This window comes from Arachis ipaensis, chromosome B5, assembly GCF_059453495.1.
Source record: "Arachis ipaensis isolate K30076 ecotype BB chromosome B5, ASM5945349v1, whole genome shotgun sequence".
NCBI lineage: Eukaryota > Viridiplantae > Streptophyta > Magnoliopsida > Fabales > Fabaceae > Arachis > Arachis ipaensis.
Window position 1 is genome coordinate 156,365,605 of NC_142440.1, and position 27,371 is coordinate 156,392,975.

General features: G+C 34.0%; 3 protein-coding genes and 1 pseudogene across 3 annotated transcripts; 3 read left to right on the forward strand and 1 right to left on the reverse strand.

The window, feature by feature from the left end:
• The first annotated feature begins 3,349 nt into the window (after positions 1–3,349).
• On the forward strand, positions 3,350–4,181 carry LOC148566351 (uncharacterized; annotated as a pseudogene).
• Positions 4,182–5,891: 1,710 nt separating this feature from the next.
• Positions 5,892–10,747, forward strand: LOC107644737 (DEAD-box ATP-dependent RNA helicase 7). The gene is made up of 14 exons (XM_016348663.3): positions 5,892–6,669; positions 7,080–7,214; positions 7,315–7,455; positions 7,585–7,696; positions 7,851–7,921; positions 8,003–8,157; positions 8,247–8,358; positions 8,549–8,650; positions 8,744–8,804; positions 8,892–9,060; positions 9,131–9,227; positions 9,355–9,449; positions 9,663–9,796; positions 10,093–10,747. Exons 1-14 carry the CDS (start codon positions 6,163–6,165, stop codon positions 10,317–10,319), a joined length of 2,118 nt encoding a protein of 705 aa, XP_016204149.1. The 5' UTR covers positions 5,892–6,162; the 3' UTR covers positions 10,320–10,747.
• Positions 10,748–12,007: 1,260 nt separating this feature from the next.
• On the reverse strand, positions 12,008–15,961 carry LOC107644738 (isoflavone-7-O-methyltransferase 9). The gene is made up of 2 exons (XM_016348664.3): positions 15,110–15,961; positions 12,008–12,382 (listed from the first exon to the last, which is right to left on the reverse strand). Exons 1-2 carry the CDS (start codon positions 15,923–15,925, stop codon positions 12,080–12,082), a joined length of 1,119 nt encoding a protein of 372 aa, XP_016204150.1. The 5' UTR covers positions 15,926–15,961; the 3' UTR covers positions 12,008–12,079.
• An 8,835-nt stretch (positions 15,962–24,796) lies between these two features.
• Positions 24,797–27,004, forward strand: LOC107642202 (pentatricopeptide repeat-containing protein At5g66520-like). Its single transcript, XM_088488549.1, has 2 exons — positions 24,797–25,145; positions 25,244–27,004. The coding sequence occupies exons 1-2, from the start codon at positions 25,128–25,130 to the stop codon at positions 26,465–26,467; spliced, it is 1,242 nt and encodes a 413-aa protein (XP_088344675.1). The 5' UTR covers positions 24,797–25,127; the 3' UTR covers positions 26,468–27,004.
• Positions 27,005–27,371: the final 367 nt, after the last annotated feature.

Sequence of the window (27,371 nt, forward strand, 5' to 3'; positions counted from 1 at the left end):
TGTGGGTGTAATTTTCTTTACTTGAAATTTCTGATATTGTTATTTATATAATAATTTAGTTAAATATATTAAATTTTTTTATTTTTAATTATTTATTTCACATAAAAATAATTATACAAAATTTTGTGTTTAAATTTAAAATATTGAGTATTCGATTTTTTTATATTTATAGTATATGATATTTTTTAATATTTATGCTAAGTCATATGCCAGTTTATTTTATCTAGATTTGAGGACAAAATAATTAAAAATAAAATATTGTCTCCTGGGATGATGATATCCGCTTATAGTAACCACAGGATCGTCTTACGTTAACGGATGATTTATTTTAAGGGGAGTTTTCAAGTTTGAAAATATGCTAAATTGACTGGTGATGTTGATTTTTGATATTTCGTGGATTCAGAAAAAGTGCAGGCAGATGAAGTGTATGTCTTACTTGTTGACACGTTCAAAGAGTACTTTATAGATTGCGATTACGATTATCATCAATGCCCATAAACTCGGCCTTAACTTCTGGCTCTTTTTCCGTGACTAAAGAAAAAAAAAAAAAAGAATTCTAATTGGTGGTGTGCCTTCGGATTCAGAAGCATAGCTCATAAATCCGTCCGTTATAAGCATAATAAGTTAATAATTAGAATTTCGATTTAATTCCTAAATTTGACTATGTTTGGTTGGAAAGAAAGAAATAAAAAAAAAAAAAATTGAAAAGAAAGAAAAAAAGAAGAAAAAAAATATTATAAAAAGATAATTTTATCTTTATATTATAAAATATATTGAAAAAAGTGAAGGGGTAATATTGGAAGTTGTGAGAGAAAAAAAAATTTTTCCTCCTTTTTCTTTCTAACATTTTGGAGAGAAAAAAAATTGGTGGGTCCCACCAGTTTTTTTCCATCCCTTTTCTTTTCTCTCCAATTTCTCTTCATAACTAAACAATGAAAAATGATCATTTTCCTTCCTCTTTTCTTTCCTCCATTTTCTTTCCTTCTATTTTCTCTTCAAACAAACATAGTGAAAATCTTTTGATATTGCAATTTTAAAAGAGTTTATTGATTTTATAAAATTTGTACTAAGTTTAACGATTTTACAATTTAAATCTTGTTAAGATTTTACGTTTTATATTCTTAATTTACTTTCTTGATTTTACGTAAAATTTTGATTTTCTCTACCTTGATTACAAGGGCCATATTCTTATTTTTTAGGACAATTTATCATAATAAATAAACTGCTTTCCAATATTATCAGATTACATAATATGTAAAACGGATACCAAAATGCATTTTTTCCATAAACTATGTAAACTGTGACAGGGGTCCCGCGGTTTACAAATATACGTAATCCACTACAGGGGTGTCGCGGTTTACATTCTAGGAAAAATAAGCATAATCCGCGATAGGGGTGTCGCAGTTTATGTGTGAATGACGAGTGTGCATAAACTACGACAGGAGTCCAGCGGTTTATGCGTTAGTATAAATACGCTTTAGGGGTCTTGCGGATTACATTTGTAGTTGTTATAAGGTTTTTTAGAGAGAAAATGAGAGGTTTTCTAGAGAGAGAAAGAGAGAAAAGTGTGGGTTGGTTGAGTTGAGTTCGGGCAGGGACTATGGTGGAGGCACGCAGTCTTTACAGGTTCAACGGCATTGTGCACGTTGCTGGCAGTATAAACGAAGAGGTTAGTTTAGTTATTTTTAGTTAATGTATTTCGTATAATATTTTTCCAATAATTGTGATTTACGTATTTAAATTTAGATTTAAATTATTATTTAAAATCATAAAATTTAGTATTTAATTAATTTAAATTAAGGTCTTTAATCATTTATGCCTTTCATTGAATTTTGTGATTAAAAATAGGAACTGTATGTTATCTGTTTAAACTTTAATATTGTATTTTTTGTGTTAGATTACTTTAAATTCGTGTTGGATTTTTTATTTGTTTGGTTTCTTCTGTCACATGCTCCAGCCGACTAGGTATATTTATAGTGTTCGGAGGCAGCAGAACATGCTTATGCATGACAGGATCGTACCCTATCTAGAGAGGGCTGGTTTGTACCACCTGGCGAGGCTCAACGCGAGGTGGTTATGGTTGGACGATCCCTTAGTCAACGCTTTCATTGAGAGGTGGCGTCCTGAGACGCATGCCTTTCATATGCCTTTTGGAGAGTGCACTATCACGCTGTAGGATGTAGCATACCAGCTGGGGCTGCCCATGGATGGTTTACCTGTATCCGGGTGCCTTACAGATTTTGAGAAGCTTATGGAAGAAGACAAACCGGCGTGAGAGTGGTTTCAGGAACTGTTTGGCGAGCTTCCACCACAGAATAAGGTAAAGCAGTATACAGTCCACTTCACCTGGTTTCATGAGAGATTCAGGGTGCTACTGGATAATGCTACGTACGGAGGAGACTGTACGCATATATGCACGGGCTTAGATTATGATGCTGCTTTCTACTCAGTTTTTCGGTGACAAGAGTGTAAATCGGGTTCATATACAGTGGTTGTTCTTTGTGGCGAGACTTGATGATATAGGCAGTTATAGTTGGGGGTCGGCAGCGTTGGCTTGGCTATATCGTTGCATGTGTCTGGTGGCCAACAGAAACGTGACAAACTTGGTAGGCCCCCTGCAACTACTGCAGTCATGGATTTTCTGGCGGTTTCCTAGCCTCAGGCCGCGGGGATTCGACACCTATTCCTTCCCATTGGCTTCCAGGCATATCTGCACAGTTAGACTTGAACTGTAACTCTTTTTATTAACTAGGTCATTAGCAATTTATACATGTGTATAACATTGTATTCGTTCAGGTGGGCCACTTACTTGTTGACATCCGACTGCAAGGAGGAGAGAGTTATCCAGTGTCGCCTAGCATTGGACCGCTTAGGTGATCGAGATGTAAGTTTATTCATTTTGTTTCCATTTTTATCTAGTAATTAACTATATATTTATTAGTTAATGGACTAATAAATGTTATCTGTCAACATTTGTAGATTGTTTGGGAGCATTATGCTTCGCTCGACGTGATGGCTGTTGTTCATCCAGAGATTCTCACAGAGGAGCACAGTCGGTTATGGCGCGCATGTACTTGCTTGATATACTTCGCCGTCATTGAGTGGCACTAGGTGGATAGGGGGCTGCCACAGCTGGGTGGCATTCGGCACGAACCTGAGCCGGCCTCGAATATAGACTGGCTCCATGCCAAAGATGAGAGGGGTGGGGGACAGATGGTTCCCGAGCTACTATCAGGTATGGCATCTTAGTTGGCAGAACAGGGTTGATGTTGTTCTGAGTATCCCCGAGTGCCTGATCCCGGGCCGTCGGCAGACTTTCAGCGATGGTGGTACAGAGTGGCCCTGGCCCATAGGTTTTTGTTGCCGGATTCCTTGATTGCTGATCCTAGGGCCGAGGAGATCAGTCAGGATGTTGTTCAAAGAGGTTCTTCACAGGTGCCTTCTAGGGTTCCGATGCCGGACGTGCCTGATAACAGGCGCGTGGAGATGCGACGACGCATTGGTACCCGGGCTACAGATCGGGAGTAGCGATGGCTGGATGACATGATTCAGGATGGCACATCTGGTGGCGACAGAGTAGGACATGCCGATCACCGTGTCCGGCGTGACCGTCCTCAGCGTCGGGGTGTACATCAGGGGTCGCATTTGGTGGTCCTGGTAATAGACCCACTGAGCAGGCAGGGGCGGGGTCCCAGGAGGTTCCTCTTACACATGTTTCGAGCTCCCAGATATACCATGAGATCCATAGACAGATGTATCATGACCTGGCGGGCCCGACTTTCACGATGGATATGGACCACCAAGTTGGCAGTTCACAGTTCTATTCTGACTTTGCATATCTCATCCGGGATGACGACCCTCCGCATTCTCAGCACCAGACCCTACAGGATCAGGTGCCGGAGACCCAGCCCCAGATAGACGTTGCGCAGGGGTATCGCCCAGATATGGAGGAGATTCAGCGGTACCAGCCGCAGATGTATGACCCTCAGGGGTACCAGCCCCAGTTTCATGTAGACCTGAATGAGCCTGCTAGCAGCTCGTATCACAGTTGGTTGGGCATGGGAGGGACGCCTCCATCTGCATATGTCGTAGGCATGCCCGTCGATCCTCTAGCACAGCAGCGCCAGAGGCCAGCCAGAGTGCGACGGGCTGCTCGATGTGGTACAGGTCGCATCTCCTAGGTGCATTTGGGGATGACTCTCACGAGGAGAATGAGGACAGATAGGAGCCATAGCTGTTTATTTTATGTTTTCATTGATGATACCTATGTATGTCAAATTTGTCGTGTATTTTTGTATTATATGATGGTACTTAGTTTATTCCATGGATTTATGTGTGTTACATATGTTTTTGTTTACCATGGACTTACTTTATTTTATGTTTCTGCAAACTGCTCATTAATACATAAACTGCTAGACTCATGTCGCGGTTTATGCACACTCGCCATTCACACATAAACCGCGACACCCCTATTGCGAATTATGTTTATTTTTCTTAGAACGTAAACCGCGACACTCCTGTAGCGAATTACGTGTATTCGTAAACTGCGGGACTCCTGTCGCAGTTTACATAGTTTATGAAAAAAATACATTTTAGTATCTGTTTTACATATTGTGTATTCTGATAATATTGAAAGGCAATTTATTTATTATGGTAAATGGTCATATTTCTTACCATCACGGTTTAAAAAATGAAATGAGTCAAATCGGTGCAGTAAAAATTGACAATAATCTTTGATTCCTTCAAACTAGTGGATTCACCAAAAGATGGTTGTAACCATCTGCTAACGAAGTCAATTTTCTGGACTTTTGTCGAGATTTTTGGAATAAAGATTATCAAGACATCCCAACCCACGTTTTAAGCTTTTCTAGGAAAATAGTCACCAAAAAAAAGCTTTTCTAGGAAAATATTAGCGTCATGCAGAAAATTCAAGCCATTCACATGATTTCACGTGACTGATTGCCCTCACTCTTGAAAGTTGAAACCAAGTTAAGTTACCAAGGTGTGGTTTGTTACGGTTGTGCTTATATTTGAAAAAAATTTATACATTTTATGTTGTGTTTAGTAAATAAAAAGTATTATATAACTACATTTTTAACTTGAAAATTTTGGAATTTTTTTAAAAGAACATATGAAGATATTTTTTAAAGTTAATTTATAATTTTAAAGTTAAAAAATTTAATATAATATTATATATTAATAAATATTTATATTCATTTTTCAATTATATTTATGTCTATTAAAATTATTTTAAATGTAAAAAATAATTTCTCGAAATTAATTTTTATAACTCGTACTTATTGAATGTTATTTTTATTCTAATTTATTAAATATGACTGTTATAAATTTTGAAAAGTGAAAAAATTATGTTTTAATTTCATCCATTAAAAAATTATTTAAATATTTGAATTTGATTATTGACCAAGATAATAAAATTCGTATAATAGAAATTATGCTAGCAAAATATTTTTTTTTTATTTTTTATAGTATCTCTTAATCTCACAGACAAAGAATAATCTGCTCAATAAATTATTGCATATACAATGTGAAATTTGAATCTATGATACTTGTATGAGTCTGATTACTCGACCAACTCTTGGTTATTATACTAGCCAATATATTAGAAATTATACTAAGAAGGATGCCATAATTTTTTTTTTTTTTAATTTTTTGTCCACATGCAATAAGCTTCAAATCTTCAACCAGAATCAGAAGTGTTGGTTTTTTCCGTCTACTGGAGACTGGCTTTTTTTTTTCCTTATCTGGACTGATGTTGACCCATTTATGGGCCAAACTGAAGTTGGGTTAATGTGAGGAAACCGGGTCATGATGAAGGAAGGCAAGGCCCAAAAAAGTGAATAAAGAAATACAAAAGCGTGAGAAGAATAACTACCCAACCGTCATTAGGTCGCAGATCTAACGGGTGTGATGCGTTGAGAATAGGGTTTGAGGATCGAAGGGCAGAGAACGCGTCCACCATGAAACCCTGAATTTCCCTTAAATCCCCGCGAAGCTCGACGCAGCCTCTTCCTCTTTCTTCTCCTGCTTCTGACTGCACTCTCACTCTTCCATCCTTCCTTCGAAGCAGGAGAAAATATCTCCCTCTCTCTCTCTCCACAAATAACACACCTAACCTAACCCTCAAAACGCCACCGTTCCGCCATGCCTTCCCTTGCTCTCTCAAACGGCGCCGTTCCCTCCCCTAAGGACAACAAAAAACACAAATCCAAAAAGGAAAAGAAGGAAAACAACGTCGACGACGCTCAGGCTCAGCAGCTAAACGGCGCCGTTTCTGAAACCAAGAAGAAAAGCTCCAAGAAGAGGAAGAAGCTCTCCTCTGATGAGGATGAGGACGATCAGAAGAGTGAGACTAGCTCTGAGCTCGTTGAGCCTCAGAATGATGAAGGCTTGAAATCCAAGGAGAAGAAGAAGAGCAAGAAGGAGAAGAATAAGAAGGCCAAGTTGGACATGGATGAGGAAGAGGAGGAGGAAGAAGAGGTTCTCAAAAAGGAGGAGGATCCTAACGCCATTACCAACTTCAGAATCTCCGAGCCTCTTAGGGCAAAGCTTAAGGAGAAGGGAATTGAGTCTCTCTTCCCGATTCAGGCCATGACCTTCGACATCATCCTCGATGGCTCTGATTTGGTTGGTCGTGCTCGCACCGGTCAGGTATATTTATGCCCTTATTTCTCAGCTCACGCTCTGATCTGTTATCAATATTCTATTTTTGTTTTTAAGAGAACAAAGAGAAAAAAAATCAATTTTTTGTCCTGATTGGTAATGCTTCTTCTTAATTGCATTTGCACGTGTTTATGTTTGTTACCGAATATGTTGATTTGCCATGTTTCTGGAGTTTGAGCTTCAAGTTAGTTCTGGTATGATAGGATACATATATTAATTAACATATTAGGAATTAGTGTGGCCTAAGAAATACCATGTCTGAGTTAATTGAAGTATTTAGTTCTTTGGTGAATGGGGTTTCAATTTTGGCCTTGTAAATGATTATTATGAGAGGTGAAATAGTTCTGATGCTACGCAATTTTTTTGTGTTTTAAATCATCCTGCTCGTGCATTTTCAGGGTAAAACTCTGGCTTTTGTGTTGCCCCTACTAGAGTCTTTAATCAATGGTCCTGCCAAAGCGTTCAGAAAGACCGGTTTTGGGAGGGCTCCAAGTGTCCTTGTTCTTTTACCCACCAGGGAATTGGCAAATCAGGTATACTTAACTAGTTAACTTACAATAGCTGACTGCGGAAGTGGTTTAAGTGCTTTTATTTGCAGTTATATTTATGTTTGTTTCTTCTGTTGTGGATTAGGTGTATGCTGATTTTGAAGTTTATGGTGGGGCAATGGGATTGAGTTCTTGCTGTCTATATGGTGGGGCTCCATACCAGACTCAAGAGAGTAAGCTTAGGAGAGGTGTTGATATTGTTGTTGGCACTCCAGGTCGTGTGAAGGTATTGCCTGTATAATATTTGTTGGTTTCATATAATGGTTTTTCATTTTGCAATATGATTCATACCTATTGCCAATGGTTAATAGTAGAAGCTTCAGTCTATTTAATGGCTATTGTTGATTTTATTTAGGATCATATAGAGAGGGAAAATATTGACCTGAGCCAGCTAAAGTTCCGTGTCCTTGATGAGGCTGATGAGATGCTCAGAATGGGTTTTGTTGAAGATGTGGAACTAATTCTAGGTATTTTGTTTGATTTTTGCCTCTTTGGCCAATTTTTTTTTAATCTGTAATTTATAAATTATTTGAGGCCACTGATGTTCCATGCCAGTGTTTGATTTTTTACTCTGCAGCTTCCTTCTTTTTTCAGTATAACAATGGTCCTTGATTTTTACAGGCAAGGTACAAGATGTTAGCAAAGTTCAGACACTTCTTTTCAGTGCTACTTTGCCAGACTGGGTTAAGCATGTATGTTTGTGATCATCCTATGTTCTAATTCATTTTTTTACAATATATTTTTTTCCTTATGAAATGTTATTTTGTTGTCAGATTTCTGGAAAATTTCTGAAACCAGATAAAAAAACTGCAGATCTGGTGGGAAATGCAAAAATGAAGGCTAGCACCAATGTTAGACATATTGTTCTTCCATGTAACGGTTCTGCCAGGGCCCAGCTTATCCCAGACATTATTCGCTGTTATAGCAGGTTGTTTTTTATTTTGTCATTCATTTCTTATTTCTACATCATTTTATGAATACTTAGAAGCATTTATTTGACATATGGTTTTGTTTCAGTGGAGGCCGAACAATTATATTTACTGAGAAAAAGGAGTCTGCTTCTGAGCTTGCCGGCTTGTTGCCCGGAGCAAGAGCTCTACATGGTGATATACAGCAATCACAACGTGAGGTGAGCTGCTACATGTATTTCGATGATTTTTTGGAGATTTTCATCTTACATGTTCACCATGTTGCAAGTTGTTTTGAAATTGATTTCCTTGTGTAATGACCCCCTGCTGTTGTACATATATTTTTCAAATAACAATGCTTGGGTTCTGCTTTTGCTATTTTTCCTCCTCTTAACTCTACCATTATTGCAGGTTACACTGTCTGGTTTTAGGTCTGGGAAATTCATGACTTTGGTTGCCACAAATGTGGCAGCAAGGGGTTTAGATATTAATGATGTTCAGTTAATTATCCAGGTACTCTTGATGTCTATACATGCCAAATATATAATGCATCATCTTTTTATTGATGTTGATCTGATCTGATATGCTCGATTGTTTTGGATTTAGTGTGAGCCCCCACGTGATGTAGAAGCCTACATTCATCGATCTGGGCGCACAGGAAGAGCAGGTATTTTCAGAATTTTGTTAGGTTTTTTTATTGCTATGTTTGTGCTATTGAGCTTGTGGGTTACATTCTAGGCTCTGGGTTTTTCAGGAAATACGGGAGTTGCTGTAATGCTTTATGATCCCAGGCGATCAAATGTATCTAAAATAGAAAGGGAATCGGGTGTGAAATTTGAGCACATATCTGCCCCCCAGCCTGATGATATTGCCAAAGCTGTTGGTGGAGAAGCTGCTGAAATGATTACCCAAGTGTCTGATAGGTATGGTTTTTGTTATTCACTTCTGTTAACATTTGTTTTCTTCTAATGCTAACATATGTCATGTGCACAGTGTGATTCCTGCGTTCAAGTCTGCGGCTGAGGAGCTTTTGAACAACTCTGGTTTATCAGCTGCTGATCTACTTGCAAAAGCACTTGCCAAGGCTGTGGTCAGTCAATTAATCCTCTATATGTTTAACATGTATTTTCCTTGAAATATAGTTTTTATAAATGTATCAGATCCTTCATCTTCCATATAATTCTCTAATTCAGGTAAATATTGTGTTTTTTTTCCAGGGCTTTACCGAGATAAAGAAAAGATCAGTTTTGACTTCCATGGAGAATTACGTTACACTGCTTCTTGAGATTGGAAAACCTATGTTCACGCCGTCGTGAGTATTCTACTACAATGTTTAATTACTGTCGTCTTTCTTCAAATTAGAATCTAGAAATTTTGTATTCTAGTGGTTTGGTTACTTCAATTGATGGTATAGACTTGATTCTTCAGTTGTCAACTACTTTCAAGTATTAGTATTAACTGGATTTTGTTTTTGGCATTGGTTGTTTCCTCCTATTTGACATATGATGTTGTGGGTTGGTATCAGCTTTGTTTTCGGAATCCTAAGGAGATTCTTGCCCGAGGAGCAGGTTGAGGCTGTGCAGGGTTTGACTCTCACTGCAGATGGAAATGGTGCAGTGTTTGATGTACCAGCCAAGGATTTAGACATTTATCTTACTGGTAAATTTTATTTCTAAATGATTTATTTCAGATTTTGAGCAATTTAAAACAAAGCTCTTTCTCTCACCTATGTGCACGCGCACACACACATTGCTTCGTTTAACTTCCACTGTCATCATAGTAGTAAACTAGTAATTGCGAGTGTTTTTCTAATTGCTGTCTTTTAAGCCTGTCAACGTATAAAATTTTGTCGTAACATACTAACATTCCATAAAGTCCAAATTATGTTCCAAGTCTGACAAAAGAAGCTATAATGTTCTGTTCATATTTTAAATTCAGTTATTTTTGCTCTACAGGTCAGCAGAAAGCTGGTAATGTAAGCCTAGAGGTGTTGAAAACATTACCACGTTTGCAAGAAAGAGAGCAACCAAGAGGGGGCAGATTTGGTGGCGGTCGAGGGTTTAATGATAGAAATGGTGGGAACAGGTTTGGAAGAGGTGGTGGCAGGAATGGTAGATTCGGCCAGAACGATAGGTTTTCGAATGGGAGAGGTAATTTCAACAAAGGTGGAAAGAGATGGTAAAGGAGTCGGGGACTGAGTGTTTCCTCTGCTCTGGGTGTTACGTGGGCATAACTAATGCAAAAAGTTTTGGGGGAAAGACCAAACAGGATTCAAGTTTATGGATTCACTCTGCCCCCATAGCCCTTTATCCATATAATCTTTTTTCTTTTCTTTTTTTTTTTTTTAACTTATTGATTTGTAATTCACACATTCCTAAACCTTGCCTCCTTCCCAATTTAGTTGGCCGTCTGAACCCCAGGCTGATTTTTCCTTATTTTGTTTTTAATTTATCTCAATTTTGATAGCAAGTATAAGAAATTACTTTTGGTAGTGTACGAAAGACATTGAACCATGATATGTTGCTATTTTTGTTTTTTTTTTTACTTTTTGAGAAAAGGATTGGCCATGATATGGCAAAAAAAGAAATATATAATATTTATTTCTGTCTATATTTTCTTCCTGAAGTATTTTAATCTTTTACACCTTTTATATATGACTTCATTTTATTTGAACTCATGTCTGGTTTGTAAAGCTTAATAAGAGACCTAAACCCAAACGAGGGAAATATTCTGTAGTCTTTGAAGTCTGCATCCAATAAAAGCTTCTTCCATTCTTTCTCATCCCTCAACTTTCCATACAGAAAAGTCATCACACCCTTGTCTTGCAAGAGCTTTAACTTTGTCATTTAATGCCCATCTTCTTCTTCATTTATCACTATATCACTTGTCCTCCATCATTGCTTTTCCTCGAAATAGCTTTAGCATTTTCCGGATTTGTTTGCTGTGATCATCATCCGAATCATGCATTACAGACTACAGAAATAACAAACATGTGGAATGTCCAACACTCTGCATTTTATCTTAGGAAATTCCCCACTAATAATCTTAGCAGTGTTCCCTGTTGCAGTGTTGCTCACAGGTTTGCAATCTCATTGCGAAGCTATACAAATTCGAATCACTCTCCATAGCATCGTTGAAAATCTATGTTACACAAATAGATATACTAGTATTATTATTGGACATAATACAGTTAAGGTCGGTTGGAGTGATATTTTCTTTTAACAAAATCATATTTAATAGGAATGTAATTGCCGATGCATTCTTTCACAATTTAGAAAGGTATTGACAATTTAAGTGTCCTTAATTTTACAAAAATGATCATCTTAGTTCTTCACTTTTAAATATGTGGCTCATTTTAATTTTTGGGCACGAAGGCCTTAACCCTTAGTTTGTTATTTTTTACCAATGTTTCTCTAAGATTTGACCAAGTTCGAAGTCATCTTCTATAAATAAAATACGTAGTTTAAGATAAAATTAGTAATAAAATATTATGAATTTACATTTGAATTAATAATTTTTGTAGAATGATATTAAACTAGCGTATCAATCCATCTTTTTATAATTAAATATGTAGGATAATAAAAAATATAAAGTTAGTTAAAATGGTAAATATCTAATAGTTTAAACTAATAAAATAGACTTGTGAAAATTTATATCGTTCATAAAAATAATTTTAAAGATACAAATAATAAATGAGTTTTTGAAAATTTTAAAATATAACAAAAATAATCAAATATTACACATAGCATGGCCGTATATTTTATCTAATGATAGTCAACTATATACTTTTTTTTAAAAGGAGGAGTGCTAGGTAAACAAAAAAAAAAAAAAAAAAAAGGAGAGAATAACATTATTTGTGTTGCCATGAATAATGACTTATTATTTGCAAGCATAGTTTTTTTGACATTAGAGATTGCTTCATAAATTACATGATCTCCTTAATTAAGGATAAACCTCAATAAGCGACCTAAAGCCAAATATGGAAAACACTTTGTAGTTCTTGAAGCCTGCTTTGAAGAAGAGTTTTTTCCAATCTTTCTCGTCTCTCTCTTTTCCATCAAGAAGAGTCATTGCAGCTATATCAGAAAATAGTTTTAGTTCCATCACATCATGCTCATCTTCATTTTCATTTATTACTATGTCAATAATAATCACTTTTCCTCCGCCACTTTTTCCTGAAATTGCTTCCTTACATTTTTCTAGGACTTGTATGCAATGATCATCGCTCCAATTGCCCAGAACCCACTGCATACATTAAAACAAATTTAATATTTAAAACAATATTAGAATTAAATTTCTTGCCACTAGTTGATTAAATAAAAAAAGATGAACCAATGAAATCATACTTCACTAACTAGAAGACTTTTCATTTTTGATTTTTCAACCACAGCTCAACTACTACCGAGATTCGAATCTGGTGTGACTATCTAGAAGAAGACAACTATTTTTGTCACTAGGGCTAGTCAGTTTTGAGAACAGGATATATACACAATAACACACTGATGATAATAAGACACAAAAGATAAAAACATAAAAATTGATATTTTTGTATTTTTTTATTCATTTTTTTTTAAAAAAATATATAATTATAAAAATGAATAAAAAATAAAAATAAATTGTATCTATACTAATTCTTTTGTATTTTCTCATGTCCTATGCCTATAAATAAGTTTTGGTTGATTTTTTTTAATATAAAATTATTGTTGTATTATTTTCAGTTATAAAAAAATGATGTGTTTTAATTTAATATAAAGATAATCATAAATTAGAGAATTCGATTTATGTTTTAAAAATTTTAAAAAAATTAAAGTCCATAAATCTAAGGGTTAAATTTGTCTAAGTCCACAAATTGAAGAATCGATTTTGTGTTTTAAAATTTTAAAAAAGTTAAACTTCACAAATTGTAAGATTATAATTGTATCTCTATATAAAAAAATATACTAAATTTTATATATTATTATAAATTATAAATCTAATATCAAAAATTAAAAAATCACAAGTCTCAAGTACAATATATATACTGTTACACATGTTAGGAGAGATTAGAATCCAAAAGCTCTCAGCTCCCTCCGTACCAGACAAGGTGATAAATGGCATCTGGCTTACAGCTCATCAGCAAAAGTTATTTGTCATTTTGTCTATGTAGCAAAAGATTGTGCTGGGCCTATTGATGAGTGTTTAGCTTTTTTATTAAGTTGATTAGTTTATTTTGGCCCAGAGATGAAGTTGAAATTCTCTCTTCATATTCTCAGCCCAATATCAAACATCAATGTAAGAGCTAAGCTTTACCACGAAATTTAAACTTTTTAAACTATGATGCACGAACACTTATATTATATGAGATATATTGACACATAAATTTTAAAATTTTATAAAATATGAGTATATATATATATTATAAAATATTTTTTAAATAAATTGTATAATATTTATTATTTTATTAATTTTTTAATTATTTTTAATATTTTATTTTAATTATATAAAATATGTAAAATATTTTTTAATAAATAATAATATATATTATTTTAAAATTTATTTTAAGAATATACGTTAAAAATAAGGTTAGACACACTGATACGTAATAGTATTTAGATGTGTCTCAATGTGTTTGGAGTAAATTTTTTTTATTAAGACAGTTTAATACAATTAGCCCGTGTGTTAGAGGAATATCAATGAGGGTCGTGTCTAAAATATGGTAATTCAGCGAAATATCCGTATTTTATAGATTTTAAGAAGGCTCGTTTGATTAGATTAGATTGCGGTAGTCTCACAAAAATGTTTACCGTTCAATTGTATAAAAAACTTTTTACGATAATATTATGAAAACAAAAAAAAAATTTATTTTATTTAGCATTAATTAATTATTGTAAAAAATTATATTTTTGGTTAATTTTTTTTTGTTATTAAATATTTTCAACTTTTTAAAGTACGTGTAACGTTGATTTGAAAATAATTAAGCACATATTACTTAATTATAAAATAATAATTAACCTTGATTTTCAATATGTGACTAACTTAAGACAAAATAAATGAATTATATAACAAAATATGCAGCACGCAACAATGAAAATTAAATTATTAATTACATGTTGACTAAAAATAAACTGCTAACATATATGTAGGAATAAAATACATATAGCAATAAAAAATGCTACCTTTAAGGTAGAATAAAATAGAGAAATGATACATTTTAAAATATTTTTATAAATTAAATTTAACTAAATTAAATAATAAAACTTAAAATAATATTAGTCATAATTAATTTTTATTATGTTAGACTAACTTAATTGAATGAAAAAGTATAGGGTATCAATATACGGGAGTGAATCCTCTTTAGTGGAAAAAAAATTGAATAGTGTCTTGTGGTTAATCTTATCCTTTATTACTCTCTCTTTTTTTTTTTATTTTTGGTCCCACTTATAGAATTAAAGGTGAGAGATCACACTTTATTCTCTCAAATGTTAAAAAAACTAGAGAGGATCAATTTTCCCAATCGGAAATGTTTGGTAACAAAAGAAAATTAGTCAAAAATAGCCATAACTTGCCTTATTTAGCATTCATTAATTGTCGCAACAATTAATGAATGCTAAATAAGGCAAGTTCTGGCTGTTTTTTTTGTCTCCCTAGTATTACCTCCATCCAATATACTACCTGACAACTTATTGCCAACAATAATTAATTATTATATTTTAAACACATGTACAAGAAAATACATCTAGAAAATATGTATATAAAGACACTTCTATTAGACATAGTCATAAACAAGATATTTTTGTTAGACACATCTACAAAGACACTTCTATTAAATACAATTATAAACAAGAGTTATCAGAAGTTGGCAGAAATGTTATTGGTAACGTAGCGGGATTGTAATTGAATTTTGTTAATAAAAAGATTTGGATGTGTATTATTATTTAATAAAATAATAATTAAAGTGGCATCCATGTAATGTAAGAATTGTTTCGTACTTACCTTGAATAAAATAGCATCAGCATGAGGGATAAAATCAAACATGCTCCCTCCAAAAAATTTCAAGTTTTCAGTTTCAGGCAAACCAGCAACAACATGTGGAAGATCCAACACTGTGCATTTCAGCTTCGGAAACGCCTCACAAATGATCTTAGCAGTGTTACCAGTGGCCCCACCAACATCAACCAACGAATCCAACCCTTCAAACACCGATTTACAATCCCTCAAAGCAAACCTCACAACGTTTGAATCACTCTCCATACCATCGTTGAAAATCTTCAACTCCTTAGGATTTTCATGAATGAAATCCCAGTAGCCAACGGAAGACCCTAAAGCAGTTTCAACAGTTGTTTGTCCCTTCTCGTCGCAAGTCCATTTAGCCAAATAATTATAAAACCCAACCGTAGTTGGGTTAATAATGTACTCGGCCATGGCCGAGACGCAATGATCAGTGCCCTTTACAAGGAGCTCAGAAGTGGGAGTAAGAACATATTCTTCTTCTTTAGTTTCTTGGTTGACCACGACGGCAAATATACCGTCGTGTGTCAACAAGCGCATGATGCGCTGGACATATTGAGTTTTTGGTGGTGGAGCGTTAAGAGCCGACACGAGATCGGAGAGGGAAATGGAATGGGAATGGCGGTTATGGATGATGTTTGGTATGGAAAGGTCGATGGCCCACTTCACACACATTGGTAAGGTGTAACTTGCCATTACTCTATACAAGTGAGCTTGAGCTTTGAACAACTCATCAATACTAACACTATTGCCATTGCTGTTTCCATGGAAAACGTTCTCCTTCGTCGCCTTGGAAACCATGGGAACTGTTATGTGTGTGTTTGGGAGTTCTTTTGTTTCTTGTGCTTTTGTGTGGGAATTTTGTATACACTACTAATTATTTATAAGGGAAAGTAGGAGAAGCAATGTGTACAATAGAGATTTAGTGAGTATTAGAGATATAATTATTAGTGTTATTTTTTTCTATTAGGTGAAGCTTTTGGACGAGTGGTATTATGACATGATATTAGAGCTCTAGATCCGAAAAGTCAAGAGTTCGATTTTTAGTAAACCCCAAAAAATCATGGTTATTCTAGATAGTATAGGATGTTCATTTTGTAACTCAATAGCCCATTATACACATTGTATAAATAGTCTATTGTCTCCCTAAATGGACTCGATAATATACCTCATGGGCAACAAAAAATTTAATAACGAGTATTTTTATTAAAATTTGATTAATATTTAATTAAAAAAATAATTTTATATTATTAAAAATATTAATAATTATAAATTACAAAATCTGACTTCTAATACTCCTCTTACTAATTATTTATATCCTCGTGGATAATATTTTTTTGTCGGTGTGAATGGTATATACACTACTAATAATTGTTTACTCCCTCGTGGCTAATATATTTTCTTTGTTGCCTATGTATTTTTTTTCCACCACAGATCAAAGATTAGTATGCAATAAATTTAAATTTCATTTAAAAATTTATTATTAATTAATAAATTATTAATTATTATATATATATATATATATATATATATATATATATAAAATAAAATTTAAATTTATAATATTTATTTAAACAAATAAAAAAATTAATTATTTAATCAATTTAAATTAATTTTTTCATGGATAATATAATAATGTATCAATGCTTAATTAAAGTTTTTATTTATTTTGTTTACCTATTTCTTTTTATCAAATTATTGCACTAGTGACGTGAATCCTATTGTTAGCTAGGAATTCCACTAATACAATCCTAATTATTTATATCTATTATTATTGCGCATATTTGATAAAAAGAATAATGGATTAATAGATACATGGATACACTATCTGTATTATATATAAATATAATTACTCATTAGTTCACGTTATTAAGAAAGTATATTAAAAACATAAAATAAAGTAGCAGTAGACTAGTAGTTATGCATGCTTAGTTGGTACGCAGAGCGCACATGATATATGTTGTAAATAAACTTTGCAGGTATATCTCGTTTTAGAAAAAAATTAAATTTGTCTTTTTATTTTTAAAAGATATATACATCGTTAAGAAGAATATAGAAAATAGCTACTTATAAAAGTTATTCCGACGTTCAAGTCAATAAATATTTAAGAAGTATAATAATTTTATGAATATAGAATATTAAATATAAAATAGAACTTATTATGTTTGTGTTCTTGAGATATAAAATTGATATTTTTATAGGTATATAGTTGATGAATAAAGTTGATATTATTATGACTGTTGATCATTAAGTCAAAATAATAGTTATTAAGATCCTCTGTTACAAACTTAGAATAATAAAGATAAATAAAGTCGAGTTATAACTCATAATGCATAATAAATACCAAACTATAAGGTGATGGATCATAGTATGATTCAGACTAAATTTAAAAAATAAAATAAGTTATAATTCGGTTAAAATATAAGTGAATAATGATATGGTGAATCCAAGCTTAGTCGGGTTATTATTTCGACACTTATTTAAAAAATAATTAAGTAGTAAGAGTCATTCAATCAAGATAATTGTATAAAAGATATTTTTCCGCTTGAGAACAATTTTTCATGACATGCGTATAGCATTTGATTATATGTGAACTGAAAAGTTCAGAAATAAATATCCATTGATGGAATCAATTGTATGATCCGAGAATATAATGATTAATTGTCTTAAAAAATTTTCCAACCCACAACAACTTATTGATGAATTTTTCGCTCAAAGCAATTAGTTATTGAATATTTACAATTTATATTAAAACATGAATAAGATAAATTAGAAAAATAAATATGTATAAAATCGCAACATATATTAAATAATATATATTGTAAAAGTACTGGAGTTCAAAGTAAAAAAATATACCTTGAAAGTTGATAATTGTAGAAAAGAAAACGACGTATAAATGTCATACATACTAAATGTGAATTATTTAATTTTATTTGTTAATATTATAACTTTGTTTCGTAAAATCTACATTAAATTGTTAATAGAGTAATAAAATAATTAGTCATTAAATAATATAATAAATTTTGTTTAGCTATGAAGTATATTTTTTGTGCAAAAATAACAAATTTGTATGTTTGTAATTATTTTTTGCTTAACTTTTTGCATTAAACAAATAGTAACATAAAATTTAATAGCATAAAGTGAATAGTATAATAATTATATACAATTGATTTTTTGATGGAATCCAATTTTAATATTTAAATTCATCGTTACTGTCATTTAATTGTATAAAAGAAAATCATCAAATAATAAGAATATAATACATGATTAAATAAAAAGTTAAATTGAAATGGTTGTTATATGTCATTATTATAAATGAATGGCTTTAATTTGTATTCTAATATAGGATGTCTCTTTCTCATTTTTTTTTTAAATAAAAGCACAAGAATCAATGATCTTTAGTAATAGAAATAGAAAACGATGAGTATTGTCTTGCAAAAATATAGATAAAGAATAGAGAGAGAGAAAAAAAAAAAGGTATACTAATTGTAAGAATTATTCAAAGTATAGAACATATATTGAGGTTTGAATATAACTAATAAATTAATAAATATTAGCTGCACAAAATATAAATGCAAAAGTATGTGTGAATAAAATATATAATTTTACTCGTGTAAGTAGAGACCTTTTAAAAAGTTAACAAAATTGACAGGCGAGTTTGTACTCGAGTTAGTTGGAAGTCAAATTTCTTCTCGGATCGATTGAAAGTCGAGTTTGTTTTCGGATTGGTTGAAAGTCGAGTTTGTTTTCGGATCGGTCATAACTTGAGCTACAGAGGTCCAAATGAGGCAGTTTCAGTTGCGTTGGAAAGCTAACATCCGGGGCTTCAAAATGATATAAAATTTGCCATAGTTGCCTTGCGTTTGGTGACGCGTACGCGTCGCTCTACGCGCACGCGTCGCAGAATCAACATGACTCACTTAAGGCAACTCGTGGCCAGCGATTTCTGAAGCATTTTGGGCTCAATCCAACTCATTTCTGATGCTATTGAACCCAAGGATGGAGGGGGGATGAACCAAGTAGGCATAGTTTAGTTTTTATCATATTTTAGGTTAGAATTCTAGAGAAAGAAGCTCTCTATTCTCTCTAGAATTAGGTTAGATTAGGTTCAAATCTCTTCTTAGATCTAGATTTTAATTCTTGTTTTCATCTATTCTTCCTTTCAATTTCTTGTTGCTACATCTTTACTCTTCTAGTTTCTTTTGTTAATTTCTTATTCTAGTCATTTTTATGTTCATGCACTTTTGTTTCCTTTGATTTCAATTAATGCAATTTATGTTTTATGTTCCTTTATTGTTTAATTACTTTGTTCGTGTTATTTCCTTGCATTTGGTAGTGTTAGATTTTATATTTCTTGTCATTTTACTATGCTTTTCTTTTATGCCTTTCAAGTGTTTGATAAAATACTTGGTTGGATTTTAGTGTAAAATTTTTTCCTCTTGACTTTGGTTGAGTAATTGGAGACTCTTGAGTTATCAAACTATTTTGTTGATTGATAATTGAAAGTTGCTAATTGACTTGAATTTCACTAAAGCTAGTCTTTCACTATGATTTAACTAGGACTTGTGGACTCAAGTTGATTATATCCACTTGACTTTCCTTCATAGTTAGAGGTTAACTAAGTGGAGCAATGGACAATTCTTGTCACAATTGATGATGATAATGAGAATATGACTTCTAATTCTCATTCCTTGCCAAGAACTTTCTTAGTTATTAGCTTATTTCTCTTATTATTTACATTCCTTGTCTCTTATTACAAAAACCTCAAAACATTCCTTCATAGCCAATAACAAAACACTTCATTGTAATTCCTAGGGAGATGACCCGAAGTTTAAATATTTCGGTTATTTTTATTGGGGTTTGTACTTGTGACAAATAAATTTTTGATGTGAGGATTGTTTGTTGGTGTAGAAACTATACTTGCAACGAGATTTCAATTGTGAAATTTTATACCACGAAAAATCCGCTCATCAGGCTCACATCAAGAATAGATTCTCCATACAACCATTGTTGAAGATTCATTAGATTACCTCTTACGTTCCACGGACCGTTGTTGAGAAATCTTTTTTCGAGTCTGCTATTCTTCAAGCTTATAAGAACTTTATTTCTCCCCACTTCGGAGATTAAGACATCTCTGTGGTTACCCCACATGCCCAGAATGGAGTTTTTGATGACTCTAAACTTGAGGTCTCTATCTGTGATAATTCTGCCAATCAGATTAAAACAATTTGGCTTAAAACCGGGACTTAGTTGTGTGTTCAGGGTGATGGTGGGGCCTTCTATGGGTTAAGTGTCCATGTTTGGTCTGGCCATGATGAAAGGTTATGTAGATTAGAAGAGAATTTCACTATGAGTGACGATTATTCTTGATGTTTGGGGATGATATATTATGTGTTTAATGCTGTTAGATTGACATCTGTTTCAGATAATAATATAATGCTGTACCATTGTTTATATACGATAGGTGAAGCCAACATGAGGAATGTCTTGTGGCGTTTGAAGGTCAGGTAGCCATGATAGGTAAGATGGTTATTGAGAAAGATAAATTTTGGGTTGGAGGTGAATATTTGAGAAGGTAATTTGAATTGGTTATATAGATGGTAATCGTTGAAACAGTATAGTTTAGATAAATTTAAAGAGAACAACAATTCAGAAAGTAGAACCTAGTGTTCTGAGATACTCTTCTATCGAGAGAAAACACTCTCCTAACGAGAAAAAATTGGGCCAACTAACTCTCTGATTTTGTATTTCACTCCTTATTGTTTTTTTTCCAAGGAGGAGGAATTGGGCTTTGGAAGGGAAAAAAGCCCGCGTTTCACAAATTTTTTTTATGGAACATTATGAGCGACAAAAAACAGTAAATAAAAAGGACATTGCTTGACCAAATAATAAATCAAAATAAAACATGTTGGATTTCCAAATAATTCCCAGTTTTATGAGATTGGATGCAGAGACGAAATGAAAGCCCCATCTCTCGTCACCGAAAATGAGACGCATCTTCGTTAATGGCGAGAAAGTGGAAGCCATTGAAGAGGGTGGAAGTTCAGCAGCCGAGCATCCAGATCGGAGGTGGCAGGTCCGACGTCTACTTCCTTCCCATTCAGATCCAACTATCTCAAGGTGTGCAGCTCTCTCGGCACCGATAGAAGACATTCTAAACTTTTTTTTTGGAAGTCAAAATAAGCTCAACACACTAGGTGGAGCAAGAAACAGAAAAAATACATAGCAACTCCTATGTCATCTCCGGCAAAGCCATCAACAACATGAGTTTGTTTCACACCATTCCTTAGAGCTACAAATCGTTCTAGCAATGCATTCCACCACGACCGTTGCCTTATTCTAAAAAATAAGTTCATTTCTACACAACCAGATATTCCATATCACGGAGAAAAATCCCACTAACCATGTTTTGCGCTCCTCTTTTCTCAACGGAACCGTCCTCCAACTCTCAAAGAGTTCTCTGATGGATCCTGGAATGCACCAAGCCCGACCCACATGAGTAATCCATGCGCACCATACCTACCAAGCATACTCACACATAACAAATTAAACAAATGTTGCACAGATTCAAGGTCCTTGTTACACATCACACAAGCATTATCATTCTGATCAATAATGCCGAATCTACTCAAACGATCCTTCGTGTTAACTCGACCTACTAGCACAAACCAAGTGAACAACTCCACTCGAGGGGGTACTAGTCCTTTCCAGATTCCACTTGTGTACTTGTATCTAAGGATATCATCCTTCAAAGTATGCTCCTGCAAGACCTGCACAAATGAGTTAGTAGTATAAATGTTTTCCTTGTCAAATTTTCACACCACTCTATCTTGTACACTTGCTATCAATCTCACAGCGTGCAAGATATCTAGCATTTGATTCAAACTTTCAGTCTCCTATTGGCGGAGTTCCCTCCTCTATTGGAAGTTTTACACCCACTCTAACTCATCCCAAAACCCACAGTCCCCAATTACGGATCCTTTGTTATTTGAAATCAAGAAAAGCCTTGGAAAGGAGTCTTTCAACTTCCCCAACTGTAACCATGTATCCTCCCAAAATCTGGTTGCTCTACCATCTCCTACTTCTATAGCAAGTCTATCAATCATCTTCTGTCTGACAATTTGCTCTTTTATTTGCAGGTTGCATATATCTTTCCACGGGCTCCTTTTTGCTGGTAAAGCTTGGGTCGATAACAACTGGTTCGGGTTCAGATTATTGCACGAGCACACAACCTTCTTCCATAATGGGCATTCTTCCTTAGAAAATCTCCACCACCACTTGAACAATAAGGCAGTGTTGTGAACCATGGCATCTCTCATCCCTAGCCCTCCTAGTTTCTTCAGTGCCTGTATCAACTCCCAGTTTACAAGAGGCAACCCAGCTCTTCCATCATCCTTCCCCCAAAAGAATCTCTGTTGCAATGAAATTAATTTTTTCGCCACCGCAACTGGCATTTTATACAAACTCAGATAGTAAACAGGTAGGCTATTGATGACCGACTTAATGAGAACCAACTTCCCTGCTTTATTGAGGACCTTTGCTTTCTACAGACTAAGTTTCTCCTCTACCTTGTCTATTACCGGCTTCCATGTTTTTACCAGTCGTGGATTAGCCCCTAGATTAATACCCAAATACTTCACTAGAAGAGTTGCCGCCTGGCCCCACTCCTGACTGAAATTTACCGATATCAAGCTAGACTTTTCAAAGTTGATGCTCAGTCTGCAAGCCATTCTAAACTTAAAACAGAGCACCACTTGCTCGTAATTATTGAATCTGTGATACTCTAAAAACGTGAAATTAACAACCTGCTCATTGGTATCTTCCCAACTTGAGTAAACACTAGGACGAAATCCCTTCGTCACAGCAAAGAATAGATATCTCTGCATTACTTCTTCCATCTTTTTTTTGAATAAGAGAGCTCAACACAATAAAGTGGAGCGACAAACAAGCCAACAATTCAACAAGAATAAGAAAATAAAGACAAAAATTTTCTTCATGTCATCTCCGGCATTGCCATCAACAACAGAAAGGATCTAAACTACTCCATTCTCTATAACTGTTTAAGGATTTCTGAAATACCACCTCTGCAGTTGCTTCCTTGTTATTAAAAATTTGTCCGTTTCTCTCGAGCCAAACGTTCCAAATAACCGAGAAAAAGCAAATGAGCCACTTGTTGCGCTCTACCTTCCTGTTAGCAGCACATGTCCAACTCTCAAAGTGTTATTTCAGTGAGCCCGGGACAGTCCACAATCTCCCAAATTCAGTTAGCCATTGATACCACACCTGCCAAGTAAACTCACACCCCAAGAATAAATGGTGAATATGTTCAACTTCTTTGTTACACAGGACGCACATGTTATCACATTGACTAATAATTCCCAATCTATGGAGTCTTTCTTTAGTATTTACTCTTCCTATCAGAGTAAACCAAATAAATAACTCCTCTCGTGCGCGGCACCAAACATTTCCATAGTGTTCTTGTGAAACTGTAGCTGGTTATATCTCCCGGAAGAGTTTCTGACTGTACTACCTGCACAAACGAGTTAGTTGAAAATATACTTTCTTTGTCGAACTTCCAAAAAATTCTGTCCGGCTTATCATGTGATAGTTTTATAGGCCTTAAGGTCTCATGCAACAGATCCACTAATTCTAGCTCCCATTGGTATAAAGCTCGCCTCTACTGAAAATTCCAAATCCACTCTAACCCATCCCAGAACCCACAATCTCCTATGACAGATCCTTTTTTGTTTGAAATGGAGAAAAGCCTCGGAAAACTCAATTCTAACGGATCACTTTGTAGCCAAACATCTTCCCAGAAACACGTCATCAATCCTTCACCACTTCTTTCATCTTAAACAACCTCGAGGGATATCACAATGAACTCCTATTTCCTGTATAACTCGTATATCTATATATTGGATATTTTTTGCAATGAATTTTCAAGTTGTTGTTACTTAAATGAGGTTTTTAATTTTTTATTGCTAAAAAACAATATAGACTTCGAACACCACTCAAAATTGTCAAACAACAAAAAGATAAATAAAATCACATTCGGCCCAAATAAAAATTAAATGAATAAAAAATAATTAAAAAAAAATTCCCACGTTGACCCTAATTTCTTAAATATTTATATATTCTACTACATACATTGGTCTCTAATAGAATATGCTGAGAAATCAATTTCCTGTTCTGCTGGTGAAATTAGAATAAACACTTTGTTTGCCAGCACATCATTCAGTAATCCACGCGACAAATTTCTTTTATATACAATACGACATATCGTACCAGATTCATAGGAAATCTAATTTTGCCAGGCCAGGCTAGAACTTACCAGGTAAGATCATGGCAAAGCACCTACACTGTTTATCATGGCCAAATAGACACCAAATATAATATTTAAATTAATTTATAAAATTATTAAAAATATTATTTAGATACTAAAATTAATTACTAAATTAACTATTAATATATTTATATATAAATATATAAATAATTTAATTTTTTTAATATATATTTTATATTAATATTTTATTTTAATGATTAATTTTAATATACACAGAAAATATAGTGATAAAATTATACTCGCGTTTTAAACTTTTAATTTGGTCATCAAAGTCAAATTGGTCTTCATAAGTTCATTTTATTATGTCGTTCTATGACAAAACCACGGTTACGACTAACATAAGTTAAGAATGTTAAGTTGGGAGATAAAATTGAGGAAATTATTCTCAAAATTCAAAAATGAACAATCATATGTACTTAATAATGAAGAACACACTTTCCAGAATGATCGAAGAATGCAAGAACTTAAGAGAGCTCAAAAGAATCCACACCCACATTCTAAAGTCACCAACTTTATCCAATGCTGACCAGTATCACCTCATTACCCGTGTTCTTTTCTTTTGCTCCTTTTCAAATTGGGGTTCTTTCAGCTACGCCAGCAATGTTTTTCACATGATCAAGAACCCTGATATTCGTGTCTATAACATCATGATCAGAGCATATGCTGACATGGAAGGAGGTAATGGATGCCATTTTTGCAGGGCTTTGATGCTGTATAAGAAAATGCTTTGCAGGAACATTCACCCTAATTCACTCACTTTCCCTTTCCTTGTGAAGGCTTGCACTAGGAGGCTGGATGGTTCCACTGGCCATGTTCTTCATTCCCAAGTGATCAAGTTTGGGTTTTTGAATGATGTTTTTGTTGGGAATTCTTTGATAGGATTGTACATGGCATGTGGCCTGTTGAAAAATGCCAGCAAGTTGTTTGATGAAATGCCTGTTACAGATCTTGTCACTTGGAACTCAATGGTTATAGGGTGTTTGAGAAATGGAGAACTTGATATGGCATTGGATTTGTTTAGGAAGATGAAGAGGAAGAATATAATAACATGGAATTCGATTATTACTGGGTTGGCTCAAGGTGGCAGGGCAATGGAGTCACTGGAACTTTTCCATGAGATGCTGCTGTTTTCGAATGATGATTCCGTTAAACCTGACAAGATTACAGTGGCTAGTGTCCTTTCAGCTTGTGCTCAACTTGGAGCTATTGACCATGGGAAATGGGTGCATGGTTACCTGAGAAGAAGTATCATAGAGTGTGATATGGTAATTGGAACAGCTCTTATCACTATGTATGGAAAGTGTGGGCACGTGCAGGAAGCTTTTGAGATCTTCAAGGAAATGCCTGAAAAGGATGGGTCGGCATGGACAGCTATGATTTCAGTATTTGCTCTTCATGGATTAGGTTGGAAGGCTCTTGATTGCTTTTCAGAGATGGAGAGAGCTGGAGTGAGGCCTAACCATGTGACATTTGTTGGATTATTGTCAGCTTGTGCTCATTCTGGTTTGGTTGATAAAGGTCGGCGATGCTTCGATATAATGAAACATGTTTACTCGATTGAACCACAAGTGTATCACTATGCTTGCATGGTCGATATTCTTAGTCGAGCCAGGCTCTTCGAGGAGGCGGAGATGCTCATAAGAAGCTTGCCAATGAAGCCGGATGTTTATGTCTGGGGTGCATTACTTGGAGGATGTCAAATGCATGGGAATATAGAATTAGGAGAAAGAGTTGCTCTGCATTTGATAGAGTTGCAACCTGAAAATCATGCTTTCTATATGAACTTGTGTGACATATATGCAAAAGCTGGCAGGTTTGATGCTGCCAAAAGAATTAGAAACTTAATGAAAGAAAGAGGAATTAAAAAGGAAATCCCGGGGTGTAGCATGATTGAAATCAACGGTGTGGTTCATGAATTTTCAGTTGGAAGATCATCTGAACTTCTAACGAAAGAATTAGTATTTGTCTTAAATAAATTAAGTAATGAGATGAAGACATGATATCTGAAGATGCACACTTTCATTGGTTATACGAAGAAATCTGCAGAGTGTAATTATCAGTCACAGCAGAATGTGTGATTGTTTTAATGATTATGGCCACCTTAAGTTTTGTTATTTTGAATAGCATTGCTGCTGTGTTATGAACTCTTTCTTGATGAAATCCTCATCCATTGGACTTGAAAAAAGGGGTTGTGTTTGCTTGCATATTCACTCACCATGTATTGGTAATGGAAGTTGTTATATGCATAACCATCTGGTGGCAGAAAATGACTATAATCTGAGGCAATAACTACAATAGATCAAGTATGCTAAAAGAGGAGACAGTTAAGTACTTAAGTTTTGTTGTTAGTTGTGATGGCAAATATCAAACAACATTGAATTTTAGACAGCTTGTCATTATCACCTATTAGGCCAACAATTAGTAGGCCTGGCGGCTAATGCTCATTGCCCAAAATGTGCATCTAACTTTGTAGGTTGTAAGAGTCAAGTTTATCAAGATAAGACAAAGATATTTATACCATGATAACAATTCATTAACATATCTTTTGATTTTGCATTTTGATAAGGACTCAAGATAAATAGAAGACAAAATAGATTAATTAAAACTGAACAAAAAAAATTAACTCTACTTTCTATTTAGTTTTTTGATACAACAAAACAGGAATTTATTTAACATCATTTGCCTATATCATAGTTTCATCATTTATCAAAATTCTGATAGCCAGAATAGTTTAAAAAATATTTATATTTTTCATATTAGGTTAAATAAAATTTTAGGTCCATTTTACTTACTAAATAAAATTAATAGTTTAATAACTTAAAATATAAACTATTCTAAAATACTTGCTTTATCTTATTTTCACACAGAATTACAGACATTCTCTTCATGTCACAAAATTCATAC